At 48.9% G+C, this 18,544-nt stretch overlaps 1 protein-coding gene across 2 annotated transcripts in view; it reads left to right on the top strand.

Moving 5' to 3' along the window:
- The window catches only part of MOV10L1 (Mov10 like RNA helicase 1), a 1,432,366-nt gene that overhangs the window by 1,295,232 nt on the left and 118,590 nt on the right, over positions 1-18,544 (top strand). For both annotated transcript variants that reach the window (XM_069627860.1, XM_069627861.1), the window contains one exon: positions 16,141-16,281. In XM_069627860.1, the coding sequence (XP_069483961.1) occupies positions 16,141-16,281 (141 nt within the window). The remainder of the gene's footprint in view (positions 1-16,140; positions 16,282-18,544) is intronic.

Here is an 18,544-nt window from a genome sequence, read left to right as displayed (position 1 = left end):
ATGTTCTATGGTTCCTCTGTTATTCATAGAATGTTCATACTGCTATGTCCCGTCCCCTTTCCTCCATACTTTTGGGACATTCCGTCCAGTGGGACGGGACCGGAGCACTTTTGTAAAAAAGCATCAAATTGAAAAATGTGTCCTTCCTGTCTCTTTACGTGGGGTGCCGCACGTGGCCATAACCCTGCCCTCCTGAGCTCTGCCCGCGAATCGCCCTTCAGTCCTTTTCTCTGCACGGTCGGGGCTGGATGCACGTGCTTCACCGGGAAGATATTTTTCTTCTTTCCCATTGTCCTTCTCTCCTGCTCCAGTTCAGCTGTCGCGTGGAGCTCTGTCTTTGCCGGATCGTTTAGGATTTGTCTCTTGTTCCTCTTGCGAAGGTCGCTTCGCTAGGGTGGATCCCCATTATTTCTGTTTGGAATGTCTGGGACCGGATCACCGCTGGGACTCGTGTTTCTACTGCGACTCCCTTTCGGTCCGGGCACTTCAGCGTCGTCTTCGTTGGCGAGAGGAAATCTTCCAGCGAGTTCCTCCATCGCATTTTTAACTCTTCATCGACGAAAAGAAGAGATGCCTGGTAAGTTCCTTACTTTTTAGGGCACCCCTCCTTCCGGGGTCCTCCAGATCCGGGAGGGGCTTCAATAGCTCTGCTACCAGGGTTTACCCTGAGGTGCCTCGCAGGCCTAATAGGCGTACCAGGGGTTTTCTCGGAGGGATCCCGTGAGGGGCCTGCCGACACCGGATCACGATCCGAGGTTCACCAACCAGGTGCTAATAGCCAGCCCAGTCGTGCTGAGGCTTTGGGTACCGGAGTTCGCTCCGAGGTCTCCTTGTCTGGAGCTTCTCATACAGACACTCAGGGGTGTGCCCTGAGGCCTCTGTTGAGGCTTTCTGTACCAAACCATGGTTCGAGGCTCCTCTCGGGGGAGCTATACAAACCAGACTCCGTTCCGAGGTTCCTCTCATCGAGGCTAAATTGTGCAACGACAGAACTGAGGGACCCGTTAATGTCTTGTCTGTGAGGTGGATTCCTCAACATCCCCGCGCTCGCGGTGATACCGGTTCTGTTGAGGGGGCGCAGGGAGAGGTCACTGACCGTTTCTCCTCTGTTACCGTCTTTGCCGAGGTTCCTCTCTTGGAGGCTAATCCAAGGGGCCTCTTCAGGATGTCCAGTAAACATCCCGTGCCCCATAGTACTGGCTCTGCCGAGGCTCCTTGTGTCAAAGCTAAAGTGTCAATCAAGTCCCTTGACCATCCTGTGGAGATACCTGCCTCATCCACACATGTGACGCAGTTCTCTTCAGGTGTGGACAAAATGGCGGGCCTTCCCTCAGGGTCTATGGTGGCCATTTTGGATTCTTCCCTTACACCCATGCTGTCAACGACGGGTGCTGGCAACTTTCTTTTTGGTGAATAACTGTTTCCACGGGTCAGTGCGAATCCCTTCCGCCTTTCTTATGACTGGCGTGCTCGGATGCCACTACCGCATATGGTCTCGTTTCCTGGCAGCCTTCCTCATTACGCTTGTCAGAGGATGCCCTTTTCGGGAAGTTTCAGAGACTTATGCACTCTAACCTAACGAAGGAGTACTTTATGGGCCTTTCTTGTAGCTCTGTCACCAGGGTTTCCCCTGAGGTGCCCCAAGGGCCTAAATGGCGTTCCAGAGATTCCTCCGAGGGTTCTGACGGACCTGCCAGTACCGGACATTGTTCCGAGGTTCACCATCACAGTGGTAAAGTTAAGCCCAGTTCGGCTGGGTGCTAGGATACCAGGTTTCACCCTGAGGTCTCTGTTTCTGAAGCTTTCCCCGCTGTAACCATGTTGAAACCTGAGGTTCCTCTTGTGGAGGCTAAAGTCTATATCGACAGATCTGAGAGGCCTTCTCAGAGGGTCTTGTCGGAGAGGTATTGTCCTCAACCGTCCCATGCTCAGGGGCGTGGTGGTACCGGTTCTGTCGAGGGGGCAAAGAAGGGGGTCACGGACCGCTTTCCCTCTGGTACCGGCTTGTCCGAGGTTCCTCCGTTAAAGGCTAATTTTGAGACTGGTTCGAAGATGTCGACTAAACATCCGAGAACACCCAATTCTGGCTCTGCCGAGGATCATTCTAAGTCCCCTGACTCTCCTGAGGAGGCAATTGCCTCAGCTACGCGTGTGACATAGTTCTCTTCAGGTTGACGACAAAATGGCGGCCCAGCCTGCGTGGCCTACGGCGGCCATTTTTGGATACCTCCCTTACACCTATGTTTGCAATGTCTGGTGCTTGCAGCATTCCTTTCGGCAATAGTAACTCATTCCGTCCTTCTTTTGACCGGCGTGCGTGGGCTTCGCTGCCTCACACTGTCTCGCTCCCTCCTCCTTTTGCTCCACTGATCTGTGTGGACCCGGCCAGTGGTGGACCCTCCTGTCAACCATCCTCCTTGTGTTCGGGGGGGTAGGTCCCTTACGAGTGGTTTCTTCCTCTTCGACACCTAAGCCCTCGGCTGAGGATGAGGGTTTTTTTGGGAAGTTTCAGATGCTCATGCACTCTGACCCTATGAGGATGTATCTCAAGCATCTTTTCACTCCTGTTTCACCTCGGCCACGGCTGCTCCGATTCAGTTTTTCTTTTAAAACCTGAGGCGGTAGGCGTGGAGGACTAGTCTTCTGTTCCCGCCTCGTTGGGAGCCTTAAGCGGGTGAGGACGGTGATGAGCAGCCCCGCTCGGTGAGAGCATTCCATGACCGGGAGGGACTTGTGTAGCTCTATTACCAGGGATTTCACTGAGGTGTCTCAAGGGCCCAATAGGCGCACCAGAGTTTTCTCTGAGGGTCCCTTAGAGGACCTGTCAAAACCGGACATGGTTCCGAGGTTCACCATTTGGGTGCGAAGGTTCAGCTCAGTTTGTCTGTGGCTCTGGATACCAGGGTTCGCCCTGAGGTCTCCCATTTCTGGAGCTTCCCACACTGATACCGGGGTACGCCCTGAGGTCTCTGTTTCTGGTGCTTGTCACACCGAGCCACGGCTTGAGGCCCCTCTTGAGGGAGCTATATGTCCCGGGTAAAACCCAAGGTTCCTTTAATTACAGTACTGACTGAGTTGAGGGATCCTCTAAGGGTCCTGTCGGTAGGGTACATTCCTCAACCGTCCCACGTTCAGGGTTGTGGTGGTACCGATTCTGTCGAGGGGGCAAAGAAGGTGATCAGCAACAGGCCTTCCAGTGCCGGCTCTGCCGCGGTTCCTCCATTGGAGGGTAACTGGGTCAGTTCCTAGGATGTCCACTAAACATCCTAGATCTGCCAGCACCGGCTCGGCCGAGGATCCTTGTTTCAAGGCTAAGTGTTTCTTAAGTCCCCTGACTCGCCTGAGGGGACAGTTGCCTCATTTTCACCTATGATGCAGTTCTCTTCCTGTGTTGACTAAATGGCGGCCCAACCTCCTTGGTCCACGGCGGCCATTTTGTATACCTCCCTTACACCAACTTTCATGAAGACTGGTCCTGAGAGCGTTCCTTTTGGGGCGGAACAGCTTTTCCACACTATGTGGACAACAAAGACCTGTTTGTCAGTCTTGGCGACAGCTTCAGCTAAGGCCCCTTGTACACAGAGGTCAGGGTCCCAGACTCGATCCTTCTCTGGGATCAGGGAGTTTCAGGGTCGCTGTGCTCACCGATCTGAAACTCCTGTTGGTAGCCCCGCCTCAAGTGGCAACGGCAAGGTGGTTGGTTTTTCTCTCGGCCATCAGCCTCCTCTACAGGGACAGGTAATCTCCCTGCCGACAAATCACCAAATTACATTTTTTGTCGGTCACACTACACTTCGGTGTGAGGACGAATCTCGTCTCATCTGGAGGTGTGGCAAACCATCGCCGAAGTCTGGTGGGGTTTGTCAATCGTTTAGACAGGTTTTCGCTTGCCCTTTCCTCCTACCCCACCCTTCAAACCGGGATGCCCTCCCTCAGAGCAGATGTACAGGAACGTCTATACCTCAGAGCAATGGAACCTATTCCCCTCATGGAGCAAGGGAGGGGGCTAGTACTGCTGTCCTTTCACAGTGCTCAACCAGGTTGGCCTGCGCACCATCTTCTGTCTTTCCGAGAGAAATTCAAGTTGATCACGCCCTGCCAAATAAAGTCCTCTCTTCGGAAGGGCAATTGGCTCAGTGTGGTGGTCCTCCAGGATGCGTATATGCACATTCCGACTTGGAGCCGTTTATCCGTGGGAGCAGAACACTTCAGATTCAATTACTCCTTTTGATCTCGGCTCAGCAAGATGCCCCGGAAACTCCTCTGAGGGGCCCCTCAGCGGTCTCCCAATACTGGATCTTATTCCAAGGTTCCCCATTTGGGGCTAAGCCTGACCCCAGTTCTGGTGTGGCTTTGGATACCAGGGTTCGCCTTGAGGCTTCTCCATCTGGAGCTAAATGTACCGAGTCTTGACTCAAGGCCCCTCTCGAGGTGGCTATAAAACCAGGGGTAAACCTGAGGTTCCCCTGCTTGGGGCTAAATCGGTCACCAACAGAATTGAGAGTCCCTCATCGAGGGTCCTGGCTGTAGGGTATATCCCTAAGCCTTTCCACGTGTGCGGCCGTGGTGATACCAGTTCTGTTGAGGGGACGAAAGAAGGCCGTCACACACCACAGACCTTCCAGTACCGGCTCTGCCGAGGATCCTCCACTAGAGGGAAGACTATTGCTTCATTTGCTCCTGTGATGCAGTTTGCCCCTAGTGTGTGGTAATGGCGGCCCAACCTCAGCGGGCCACGGCGGCCATTTTGAATGCCTCCCTTAAAGCGAGACTTTACATCAACAAGCAGGGCGACAGACTCTCCTCTCCTTGTGGATCTTGCCGTACAAATTTGGGCTGGGCCATCCAGTATATTGTTTGACTCCAGGCGCCACACATCGCGGGTCACCTCAATGTGACCGCAGATTAATTCAGTCGCCAGTCGGATTCGGTTAACAAGCCTGAGAGGAAAAAACGAACGCTCCAACCCGAAAGCCTGACGCGAAAAGGTTGCAACGCGCAGGCTTCCGGGTTTGAGCGACGTAAAAGGGCTTCCGATGGCAGCCGCCTTGGAAGACTAGACCGTCGCGGAGGGCTGTGCAGAGACGTGACGGGGAGGGCTAATGGCCGCTCCAATGCCATAGACTCCACACACGCCAGCCGTGACGGCGTGTGACAGTATGCCCCCCTCCGCGGTCCACACTACCCGGTTTACACGGATGAAGCCGATGGAATCGCCGGGTCAGCTCAGGTGCGTGGACATGGAACTCCGGTTCCCAGGAGTCTTCGGAGCAGGGATAACCATTCCAAGCTACTAGATACTCTAGCTGCCCCCTTCTATATCTGGAATCCCGAATACTTGACACCTCGTATTCTTCAGGGAGGGAATTGGGGCCACCAATCAACCCTCCTCTCCGTACGTCGGGTCTATCAGGATCTATAGGTTGAAGGAGGGAGGAGTGAAATACAGGGTGAATCCGATTCCTGCTTTTTGGGAGACATAACTTGAATGCCACTGGGTTTTTCTGTTTAACTATCCTGAAGGGTCCCAAATACCGGGGTGTTAGCTTGGTCGGGTGTACCCCTCGAGGCAAGTACTTTGTGGACAGCCAGACTCGATCACCCACCTTCCATTCCGGACAGAGTAAACGAGCCCAGTCAGAAAGCTCCTTATATCTCTTTCTAGATAAGCGTAAACTCTGTTGTGCAGTCTTGTAGGCGAAGGCTATATCAGCTAGAGTCGACTCAATGGTAGGCACATTGGAAAGAGACTTGTGCATGGGGAGTACCCCACGCGGGTGTACTCCGTAAGTGCAGAAGAAAGGACTAAGTCCAGTAGCCGAGTGTACAGAATTATGATATGCAAATTCCATTGTAGGTAGAAGGTCCACCCAATTATCTTGCAAACTATTGGTATAACATCTAAGGTATTGCTCGAGAGAGGCATTAAGTCGCTGCATCTGGCCGTTGGTCTGCGGATGAAACCCAGAAGAAAGTGCACGTTCAATTCCCAAACACTGGCATAGGGCTGCCCAGAACCGAGAAGTGTAATGGCTGCCTTGGTCAGAAATAATCTTCTTGGGTAACCCATGCAACCTGAAGATGTCCTTAAGGAATACTCCTGCCATTACTGAAGCAGACAGCAACCCAGGTAGTGGAGAAAAGTGGGAACGTTTGGAGAAGGAATCCACCGTTACCATCAGACACGTACTGTTATACTGTTATCTCCTCTCTCTCAATGAGATTGTGCTCTAGGAAGGTTATCACTCCAGTGTACAACAAATAGGCACAAAGATCAGAGTCACTGATCTGGTCTTCGGAGGCAGCTTGAAGAAAGAGAGAAGTTCACCTGATACACTCTTTCCAAGCCAACTATATTGGCAAGAAGAGAATGCGCCAGGGAAACCCTCGTGGGGGAAATAAACCCTGTGATGCTGGAGATCGTAGGTTACTGTAAGCTGGAGGGTAGCTGGCGATGGTATTCCGGTTCCCTTCGAAGCGTGGAATGGAAGGTTAAGTTGTCATCTAACCCACAGTAATGGTTCTAAATGATATATGAAGAGAGAGGTTAATATCCGCTACTGATAACAGAACTTCTAAGTAGATGGATAAGCAACGTACCTCTCCTTTCAGTGACTGTAGTCTGGTTAAGGAGATAGGAGGCTGCGCTTTGAAGAAATAGTTCCAGGTAGGAGCCTGGAGGAAGAAAATAGAAACAAAGATTTGAGACCCAGTAGAATCGAAAGAAGACGTTAGTGGGATTTTAAGAATTCTAACGTACCAGGGAAGATATTTCTTCAAAGACCTTCCGGTCGCAGGCGTTTCCGCAAATGAATTGAAGGGTATACTGGGTTTAGAAGTCTGAGACACGTTCATAACGCGTACCTTCTGAGAGAAAATATATTGTTAGCCCTATATCTAATTCCCTGACACTGGCTAAACTGACATGGAGGACCTACTCATCTATGATCCCGATAATCAAATCGTTTTCGGAGCAAGAAAATGTGCTGCGCTGGAGGAAGGATTTCCTGAGAGGATAGGAGAAAAATCAAGAGTCTGAGAGCGGGTTAAGAGTTGAAGCAAGGAGTAGTAGTACGTACAGAACAAACGTTAACTTACGAAGCGCAGCCACCAAGCACAGTAGCAACTCACCGCGGCATCTGTTCGGTGTACAGATGTACTGCTTCCTGGAGTAGGGGAGGAGCCAAGCCCGTTTCAGACTGCAAGACTAGACCGACACTCGGGACTACGGGCGCCATCTTGCGAGAGGGAAAACGAACCAATGGCAAATGCCGCCAACGATGCCACAGGGACCATCTATGTATACCCTTTGTAACACGTACAACCTTGAAATAAGGGCAAATCAACGATAAAATCCATTGAAATATGGGACCAGGGCCGAACAGAAAGCTCAGGTTGTTCGAGTAAGGCATAAGGCTTGTGGGTGGAGTTCTTATTTTGGCGCATGCCTGACAAGCCTTGCAATATCTCTTAACATCGTGAGAAAGAGAGGGCCAAAATAAGGAACATGAGACAAGTTCTAATGTATCTCGTACCCCTCTATGGCTGGCTGTGGCGTGATCATGACCCCAGCCCAGGATTTTTAACTGTAAGGCCCTAGTAGGGATGTACAACCTCTGTCCTATCAACAGCAATCCGTCAGACCAACGGGCATGGAGACGTTTATTCCGAGGTACCCTTGCTTCCAAGTCAGGTGTGGTAACAGTCCTAACCTCTTGGAGGAAAGAAGATATTACATCCACGATCCTGTTCCTGGGAAACAGGTACTCTGCTGAAGGGACTGTCTGTATTTCTGGGGAATCGCGTCTGGACAAGGCATCTGCCAAGTTGTTTTGAGTACCAGGTATATAAGTTATGGTGAAGTCATATTGGCTGAAGAAATGAGCCCAGCATGCTTGTCTCTAATTTACGCACTCCATATTCCAGAGGATCGTTAGGTTCTTATGACCGGTGCGTAATATAAATTGATGAGAACTTCCTTGAAGTAAGTGCCTCCATTCCTCGCAGGCAGCCTTCAATGCCAATAGTTCCTTCTTGATAACCGAGTAATTCCTTTGACTGGCAGAGAGGGTCTTAGAGAGGTATGCTACTGGATGTTCTTTCCCGTTCCTAACCTGAAGGGCCGCCCCTAAAGCCCTGGCCGAGGCATCTGCTTCAACTATGAAGGGCTTGGTTTGGTCTGGCTAGCACAGGACTGGAGCGGTGCAGAACTTCTCTTTCAACCTCATATTGGCCAGATTAGCTTGGTCCGTCCAAAGGAAGGGTCGGGGGTCTTTCTTGAGCAAGGCTGTAATGGGTAACACAATCTGAGAAAATTGTCCTATAAACTTACTATAGAAATTAGCCAAGCCTAAGAATTGTTGAACCTCCTTTAGAGAGGTGGGAGTCGGCCACTCCAGGATGGCAGCAACTTTCCTCGGGTCCATGGTGATGCCTTCCGGTGAAAGGATGTACCCCAAATAGGGAACGGAAGAAGTGCTGAAGAGGCATTTCTCTGTTTTTATCAACAAGTGTTGAGATTGGAGGCGATGCAGCACGGTCTTCAGATGCTGTGTGTGTTCTTGTGTGTGTGAGAATACCAGTATGTCGTCGAGATAGACTATGGTGTTAAGAAATAGTAAGTCCGAGTATAAACGGTCCATAAAGCGTTGAAATATAGCCGGTGCATTGACTAGACCGAAGGGCATGACCCTGTACTCGTACAGGCCAAAGGGAGTCCTAAACGCCGTCTTCCATTCATCTCCTTCTCTAATACGGAGGAGATGATAGGCACTGCGTAGATCTAGTTTTGAGAAGATCGAAGCACCCTGCACAGCCTCTAGTATGTCTGAGATGAGAGGCATAGTGTAATGATCTCGAATGGTGACCTTATTCAAGCCCTGCTAGTCAATACAAGGTCTTAGTTCAGACGAATCCCGTTTGGGTACAAAAAAAAAATAGCGAGGCTCATGCTGGGGATCTTGATGCTTGTATGAGACCATTGGTCAGGTGTGAGTCCAAGTAGGCACGCAGGACCTTCTTCTCCACCAAGGATAAAGGAAACTTGCGCCCAAACGGTACCAAGGCTTCTGGTAAAAGCTCTATGGCGCAATCTTCCAGACAGTGCAGCGGCAACTCCAGGACTTGGTTGTCCTTGAATACCTCTCGGCAGTCTGATAGTTCGGGAGGAATATAACAGACATTGCAGACCTCCTTACGTTCTGGTGTTAGGATTTGAACGGATTCCACCTGTGGTTGTGAAATACAATTCTGCTTACAAAACATTGATTCAAAGGCCATGGTGTTTCGGGTCCAATCTATGGTCAGATTATGTTTCCTAAACCAAGGAATACCGAGAATGATTGGAAAATGAGCAGCTCTGATCAGATCAAACTGTAACTGTTCCGAATGCTGAAGAATGGTTACAGTTAGGGCTTATGTAGAGTGGGTAATAGGCCCAGAAGAAAGAGGGGAGCCATCCACCCCTTCCACCTTTTGGGCGTCTTCTCGCTACAGAAGGGAAAGACCTTGTTTGTGGGCCCAAACAGTGTCCATAAACACTCCTGCTGCCCCACAATCGAGGAGAGCCATGGTAGTGAGTACAGTGTGTCGTGTCTTCAACTGGAGGTCAACCACCATGAGGCGGGAGTCCATGGTTGTGACCTGAGATGTGACAGTCAAGGTGACATAGGGACTGGGGGTTAGACCTCGGATATTCGTCCCCGTTAGTTCCGAGGTCGATCGTTTCCCGCTAGCCTAGGAGGCATGGCTGGACAGTTGCGGAGAAGATGGGAATTGGATCCGCAGTACATACAAAGTCCAGCATCCCTTCGACATCTTCTTTGTTCAGGTGTGAGGGGGACCTGTGCGGACCCAGTCTGCATGGGTTCTTCCTTACTGTTTAGAGATGGCAAGGGAGGTAAAGGGGAAGTTCCAAGGGGATGGGTGACGGGGGTTCTATGTTTTCTCCTTTCTGCCCTTCGTTCACTCAGCCGATAGTCTATCTGAAGTACAATCGACATTAAATCCAATAGGGTTGTGGGGCGAGCGATACGAGCTAATTCGTCCTTAATTTCTTCCTTTAAACCACGGCGGAATATGGTGTACTGGGCTTGTTCAGGCCATCCCGCCTCAGTAGCCAGATGTTTGAAGGTGGATATGTAGGATAGCAAATCACTGGACCCTTGCTGCACGTCAAGGAGTTCCTCCGCAGCTACGTGAATTATTTCAGGCTGTTCAAAAGTCTGTTTTAACAGTGACAGTAAGGCCCCATGGTCTTGGATCACCGGATTGTCATTCATCACTAGAGGGGTAGCCCAAGCCAGGGCATTCCCTATCATGTTTGACACCATAAACCCCACCTTGGTATGGTCATTGGAATACATTTGAGGGCAAAGTAGATGGAACATGCTTCTAAGAACTCTTTTAATCGTTTTGGGGTTCCGTCGAACTTGCCGAGGATAGTGCCATGGGAGGTAAGTCAGATTCCCGGGATTCCCGATTCGAAACAAGCTGTCGCAGGGCAGCATTCTCAGCCTTAACGTTCTGTAAGTCAACATTCATAGCCTGAACGGCTGAAACCAACTCTTGAAGTTGCTCAGGAGTAGCCATAGTTTCTTTTTGGCGTTGCAAACTGTCGGATTCCGTAATCTCAGACCCCTGTTCCTGATCACTCCACTCCCCTTCCTCCTCACCTGTGGGTTCTTGTTCCAAGCTCCCGCCAAACCTCTTCTTCCACAACTCGTTTTTTTTTGTGCAAAGATAGGGTCTGCCCCGAAAGGACGCCACCCTGACCCGTAGAGCAGTGGTCCAGGGGGCCCCTCTTCCGGTTCAGACCAGTTTAGGGGAAAAAGCCGTAGGCATAAAAACCCCCAGTCCGAGCGGTGACTGCTGGTATTCCCCCTGGGAGGTGATGGTGTCTGATGGTATACTCCCAGAGAGCTGATGGTGATCTACTGGTGAAGTATAAGCTGGGAGAGCCATATAATGCCCAATAGAACTCCAGTGCCAACCCAACGCAAGGAGGAGAAGGAACAGGAAGAGTAGGCAAATAGGCTACCAAGGAGGCAGGGGGAGGGAAGGAAAGGATATCCACAGGAGAAGAGAAAGGAATATTACAATGGCACCAGCTAATAGGAAAAAGGAGGGCACACGAGAAGGAAAAAAAAAGAGGGAACGAATGGGTACGGGAAAAAATAAGAAACAGAGAAAGAAAAGGCAGCAGCAAGCCCGAGAGGAAAACACGAACGCTCCAACCCGAAAGCCTGACACGAAAAGGTTGCAACTCATAGGCTTCCGGGTTTGAGCGACGTAAAAGGGCTTCCGATGGCAGCCGCCTCGGAAGACTAGACCATCACGGAGGGCTGCGCAGAGACGTGACAGGGAGGGCTAATCCGCGAACAACCTCTAACCTTTGCATCCATATACTTACTGCCCAAACAGTGCTTAAGACCGCTTCCTCCGAACCATTATACCAGGCATTTCAACATTCATGGAAGGCTGACTCCTCATAGGAGGAGACTTCAATCTGGTCCCTGACCCGCACAAAGACTAAACACTTCCACCTACAAGGGAAGATTACTCTCAGGCACTAGGCTTGACCGAAATTCCTGAGGGAAATTGTGCTAGTAGACACTTGGAGACTGGATAATGAAGGAATTCACGACTACACATTCTACTCCCAAGTACACAAAGGACTCTCTAGAATAGACCTTACTATCAGACCACGCCCCGTATCAGCCCTAGTGCGAGTACAAGGCCTCCCAAACCCGCCACAAAGTAACTGGAAGCTGCAGGATTCACTGCTAAGAGACACAGCAATTAGTAACAAAATAGCCAACAAACTTGTCTGTTGTTATAAGGAAAACACATCAGTGGGGTGTTCTGCGGTAACGGTCTGGGATGCAGTGAAACCAATGGTGTGTGGTTTTCTAATTAATTGTGCTACAGTGCAAAGGAGAGCTGGGCGGCTACAACAAACCAGGCTAGAGGAGAGGGTGGCAGAACTGGAAACATTGTTCAAAAGGCAGCAATCCTCTAAAACAGGAAGAGAGCTTAAAGAAGAAAAATCTAAGTTGGAAATGCACCTAGCTGACAAATCTGCCAAAGCATTAGCGTACACCAAACAATACTACTAATGAATAACAACAAAGCAAATTGACTCCTGGTGTATAAGCTAAAAAAACTGCACTCCTGAAATAACATCCATCGACAAGACACTTCTGTACACAGAGGGGGATAAATTGGAGGCAATAGTGAACCACCACAGGGAAATTTTGTCCAGGACACCAACGGGAAAAGAGACAAAAATCAATTACCTCAAGGCCACCCAGAAAGGGGAGCCCCACTCCAATTTGATTATCTCGAGTGCTCAGTCACAACCGAGGAGGTAATGGAAGCAATAAAATCCCTGAAAAACACAGCCCCAGGCTCTGACGGGCTAACAGGTCAAATCTACAAGACATGTGCCTACATATTAGCCCGTCAACTCGCAACATTATTTAACTCCTTCCTGTCAGCAGGATGCACCACCCTCTCAATGGAGGAATCCTTAACAGTGCTCATCCCAAAGGCAGGAAAAGACCCAGAGCAGTGTGCCTCCTATCGACCTATTACTTTAATGAATAACAAGGCTAAAGTCTTCTCAAAAACTCTGGCAGGCAAGCTGGCGAGGGTCACCCCCTAAAGTATCCTTCCGGAACAAACAGGGTTCATAGCTGGGCGCACTATGCTAGATAACATTAGACAAATCCTAAATGTAATTTAGAGCCCAGCCAGGATGGGCGGCAGAACTAGCAGTGATCTCACTTGACGGCCTCAAGCCGTTGACCTACTAGATTGGGGGTACATAACCGAGACGCTGGCCCACTATGGCTTTGGCCCAGGATTAATTAAATGGACCCTTCCTATCTATCAACACCCCAGCACATCCCTGAGAATGAACGGTGTTAGGTCCCCGGAAATCTCCATACATAACCAGAGGAACACAGCAAGGTTGCCCGCTATCGCCCTTATTTTTTGCACTTTCCATGGAAGCGTTTTCTACTAGAATTTGCGACAATCGACGAATACAGGACCTAAAAGTGGGTGGCAGCAGCTACAAGGCAGCCATGTATGTGGATGACGTACCCGTCACACTAACCCAGATCAATGACTCCCTGGAAGCACTCTGGCAGGAGATCGCGAGAAATCAGTAGCCTTGGGCATCAACATGTCAAAGAGAGACAGAGAAACACTAGCAACCACAAGCCCCATCCGCTGGGCCAAGTCCCACATCACTTAGGGGTTCAGATACCAGATAAAATTGAGTATACAAGGTTAACTTCCCGCAACTATTCTTGGATTTGCGGAAGGACCTGGATCACTGGTATAAACAAAAAATGTCATGGTTGGGAAGAATCACGGCCCTGAAAATGAACCTGGTCCCAAGATTAAGCAATCAATGCCTCGCCCTTCCAGTTTCCATCCCCGGTAAAAGAGCTACGAAAAGGGTTACCAAAATATGTATGGGGTAGGGAAAAACCAGGAATAGCTAAAAGAGTCATGCTTCGGGGCACAGCAGGGAGGGTCTGGGGGTTTCGGACGTCTCCGGTATTGTCTTGCAGCACAACTCTCACAAGCCTTTGCCTGGCAGGTATCCACAAACCTGCCCCGGTGGAAGAAATTAGAGGAAGCATGGAGACCTGCTCTGCTTGCGGCCTTGCTGCATACGCAAGCTCCTCGGGGGTGTCCCGGCAGTAGCCCATTTACTTCCACCAAAAACACAGTAAAATGCTGGAGTAGTGTGGCCTGTAAATGGGGCAACAGGGGCGCACTGGGAACCATGACCCCAATATGGAACAACCCTGAATTCACACCCGGGACTTCCCCGGTGGGTTTCAGTAGATGGCGGGAAAGGGGCCTAAATCAAATTGGGGATTTCTTTACCAAAGGGACCCCAATAATGCTAGAGGAACGTGTTAGGCAGAATCCTGTGCAGTTCCCTACAGGAGCAGCAGTAAACCCAATTGGTAGCAGTCTGCACCATCCGGATTTACCTGGTAGCTGTGGTTGAACAGTCAGACTTCTCTCAAGAAGAGTAGGGCAGTATGCAGAGTATACACAATAGGGTCAAGACACAGTAGAGCAAACAAACACTGACCAGAGCTTTGTATAAAAAGTATATAATTATTTATTTAAAACACACTTTAGGCAATACACTGGCACTCTCAATGAAAAGTAATCTAAAACACAATCATGTAAGTATACACACCTCCCTTGATAACTATCAGACAAGTCAGGGTTAAAGCACAACTATTTGTTAAGACAGAAGTGAGCGCTTAACCTAGATGGCACTCCAATAGTTTAGGTTAAAAAGGGAAAGAAAAGGCAGAGCATAAAATAAAACAGTTCCCAACACTTTTAAGAGTTCAGAGCAAGGGGAGAGAGGCAGGTTATACGTCAGAGCCAAAGTTCATAGGCCAGGCCCACTTTAAATTGAGCCAAGCGAAATGTGCCCAGGATCACACGGTTAAAAGTGCACTGAAAGTCTTTGCAGAGTGTTCAAAAGAGGTTGTGGTGAGTCAAAAGATATAGTTAGAAGGCCTGGAGTCAACCCAGTTTAGAAGCCAAGGATTTAAGGGTCACCTTTAGCAATCTGTAGAAAGGGAGGCCAGGCAGGACACAGTACCTTAAAGAGAAAGGAAGCTCCAGCGGGGGCAGTTGTTCCTGGCAGTGGTTGAGGTTCGTGTTTCCAACCAGGGGAAAAGAAGATCTCGTCGAGGAGGAAACTTGGAGTCGTTGCACTGCACAGGGATGAAACCAGCCGCGGAGTTCCCGATTAAAAGGTGCAGTCCTTTTATTCGCGGTCAAAAGTGGTGAGCTTGGCTATCCGGCCGTCGGGGTGCTTGGCACGGGCAATTCGACCAAGTGACGTCTTTAGAAGCGAAAAAGGGCGAACTGGTTGGTCCTACCAGCTCAAAGGGAGAAGACTCTCCAGCAGAAGATCTTCTCTTGTCGTTGGAAAAGTGGCGAGTTTGTTGCAGCAGGGCTTCACCGGTGGTGTCGTCGGTTACAGGTGGCTCCGCTTCTTCCCTCTTCGGATTCCTAGGTCCTGTGGCGACTTCTGAAGTTCCAGTCCCAAAGGCCCTGCTTTTATGCAGAAAACCCCCCATTCATCAGCCCAGCTGTCAATCACACATGCTGAGTAGTGAGCCGGGTGTCAATGCAAGCAAAGGGATAAGGGTCTCGACCCTCTCTCCCGAACCACAGAAGCCGAATAGATTCGACCCTCCCACCTTGGTTAGAACGGGCGCTTGAACTAGTAACACAAGGAGCCACGTGGCAGCCAATGGGGGGAAGAAGGAGTTAGGGAAAGTGGGTGGAATGACAAAGGAAATGAGGGGGAAACACAACATACAACTTATAACAATAGCTCTAAATAAGTACGTTGAAAACTATATAATAAATCCTGCACCTGACCTGTCCTTCAAACTGTATATGCATATTCATATTATCTTTTCAAGCAAGAACACATAACCTGACTTTAAACACAACGTAAATGGTGTTAGAAACTCAAACGTAATGAACACAACATTAAGGAACACTTATGCTCCACACAGACTTAGCACATAAAGCATGTAGCATACACTGGGATGAAGCACATTGGACTCATGGCCCCAATTATCACAATGAAGCAACGAACAAATGCTGCACAGAAAACTTTGTTGATATTTGCAATAATATGCACATTGGATATACTAGACACAATATATTAATTAAAGGCATATTAAAGTAGTTACTCATGCATTTCATCTACGCCATAAATGTTTCTGCTGTATTCTTTTCTTTTTAAAGGGTGTTTTCTAGGAGCTTGTGTTTTTAAAGACTTGTACGTTGACCGGCTGGTTGTTGTTCTATGGCATATAATTGCCAGATTCTGAGGTACCATTATGGTGTGAAAAGAATGTAGATGGATCGAAATGGATGATATTCAACAGTGAGAAACCATGCTGCTGCTTTCCCCCTCTTTGAAGCAAACATATGTTTCACATCTCTGCCAGTCAATGGATATGTATTTATTTATTTTTAATTTATATTGTGACAGTTAGGAGTGAACTCTGGTCTGCATTTGCAGTGAAGAAACTAATGTCAGGGATTTCTTTTTTACAATTTAATTTTCAGGTGCGATCAAGTGAAAAGCCAAATGATGAGGATACTCGATATATTTTGGGGTTTCTTTCCAATCCTAAAAGATTTAATGTTGCAATAACCAGGTCAAAAGCATTGCTCATTGTGGTGGGAAATCCACATGTCCTTGTTAAAGTAAGTAGCAACAATTGTACTTTTTTTTCATTCAACATGTCCATCAGGGCCTGTTTCTATAAGTAAATATTTTAAGTGGTTTCTAAGTAGTGTTGAAGTGGTGTCAAAGAGGAGGGACGAGGCCTGAGTCTTTAACAATGTAAAATGAAATCCCATAGAATTCTGTGGGAATCGTAGAGGGGATTGTTTTGTGCAAAAGCTGAAACGCCTCATAGCTCAGTTCAGCACTGCAAGTATGGTTTTCCAAAACTGATGAAAGTAAAGTTTTTTTTTTTCTTTTGTGGGAAAGTGGTTGTCTTCCCAGTGAAAAGTGTTTTAATAGAAAGATTGAGGAAATGGTGTGCCATGATGCATTTTATGCTTTTCCTCTAACGCCACCTGAAATCACTTTTTTTCTGCTGTTCCACTTCCCGCCCAACTTTTTTTTTGACAGAATGCATTCAAAAACATTTTAATAACATTTTTTTATTCTGGTCATTGTTTTAAATGCAACATGCATAGAATAGAAAGCAATTACAAAAACATAAAATGTCCAGAATCTTGTGACATCACAACTTTGAGTCTCGTAGCATAATACCCCAGCATTGAGAAGCCAAATACGATATGGAGCACTTATTTACGGCACATCCAAAACCTCACCTTGTACACAGCCCCATACCATCAAACAAACCACCCATAGTCTTATGTCCTGGTGTCTGCAGTACATTAATGTGAAAAAATCATACAGGAAGAAGGAAAACAACTTGCATTGTAAATAACAGTTAAACCACTATTAGATGAACGCCATTCCCATGGCCACTATAACATAGATGACCACGTAGGGGGTACGACTCACATTACGAACGTGCACTCCCGACATGCAAAAGCGCTTATTTCCCTCACTACATTTGGCCCTTTTCCACATCGCCCAATCTCCATCACTCCTTTCCTGGGCAAACTCCTGGAAAAGCTGACCATCTCCCAGCTTAATCTTCTCACTGAATCTGTTGGTTGTCTCCATGGCCATCAGTCTGGCTTCAGAGCTGCCAGAAGCACGGAAACTGCTCTCCTCATCCATAACAGGACTGTAAGACTTGTCCTTGGCCTCAAGCCCAGGGATCGTATCTCTCCAGGACTGAAATCTCTGCACTGGCTCCCATTGGCTGCGAGGTTTAAGTTAAAAAAACCTCTGCATTGTTCACAAGGCCTTCTGGGGCCTGGGGCCTCAATACCTTCAACTCTCTTGTCCTAAATATATTCCTTCTCAAGCTCTTTGCTCATCCACCTCCAACTCTCTCAGGGTCAGTCCCTTCTCTAAGCAACAAGTTGGTGGTAGATCTCTTTCTTCGGCTGGGTATCCCTGTAGAACAGCCTCCCTGCCTCTCTGAAAATTGAGGAGAACCATCTCCGGTTCTGGAAGCACCTCAAGACCTTCCTCTTTGCTTCTGCTTTCTCTCCTCTCCCCTGCTGAACTCCTGGCTGAAACTGAAACTGCACTGGTCACCTGGCTACCTTCTGTTCTTGGGCCCAGGTCCCCTCCCCACAAGTTACACACCTGCACTGCTCCGCTGGCAACCCTTGCACTCTGGGGATGTTTTTGTATCCCTATAGACCCCTACTAGCACTTGATACCTGATGTCTGCACTTTCCCTTGCACCTGCCACCAGCAGCTGGCCGCACTTATTGTTTATTTTTCTTATTTATGGTTTTATTTTATTTTTTACTGTTTATCCTATGTACTGCACTTCCCCTTCCCCCCCTCCCATGCACTTGCGCAATCTCAATGTCACCTGGCCTAGTAAGATCGTTAGGACTCATTGCGAGTGTGCCCGTCTGGTAACAACGGTGCGGTAATCCTACCGGCACCGTTGTTACCGGATTGGCACACTCTTGAGTTCTGCGGGACGAAACCTGCCTGCAGACTTTCACTGAAGCGCCAGCACTGTTGCCCACAGTGCCGGTGCTTCTGTCCTCCCCATTCCCAAATGGGAATGGGGATTTACAAATGCCGCTGCCTTACTTACCGGACCGCCGGGGCTGTAATGCCCCGGTTATTCCACCAAGTTAGGCGGCGGTAAATAATTACGAGTCTGGCGGCAGCCTGCCGGTTTTACCAGCACTGCTATCGCCGGACTCGTAATGAGTCCCGTTGGCTCTGTCTTCCCTCTGTTCCCCTCCCTTGCCTCGTCACGCCTAGAAACACTTGTGTATAGGTGTGTTATAAATGCCATACCATCCCATGTCGCAGTCAACTCGTGCATCCCCGAGCTAAGGTTTTGCAGTC

This window comes from Ambystoma mexicanum, chromosome 12 (assembly GCF_040938575.1).
Source record: "Ambystoma mexicanum isolate Mex_15411 chromosome 12, UKY_AmexF1_1, whole genome shotgun sequence".
Classification (NCBI taxonomy): domain Eukaryota; kingdom Metazoa; phylum Chordata; class Amphibia; order Caudata; family Ambystomatidae; genus Ambystoma; species Ambystoma mexicanum.
Note: the sequence above shows the minus strand (reverse complement) of the source record. Positions and strands in the feature narration are given on the sequence as shown.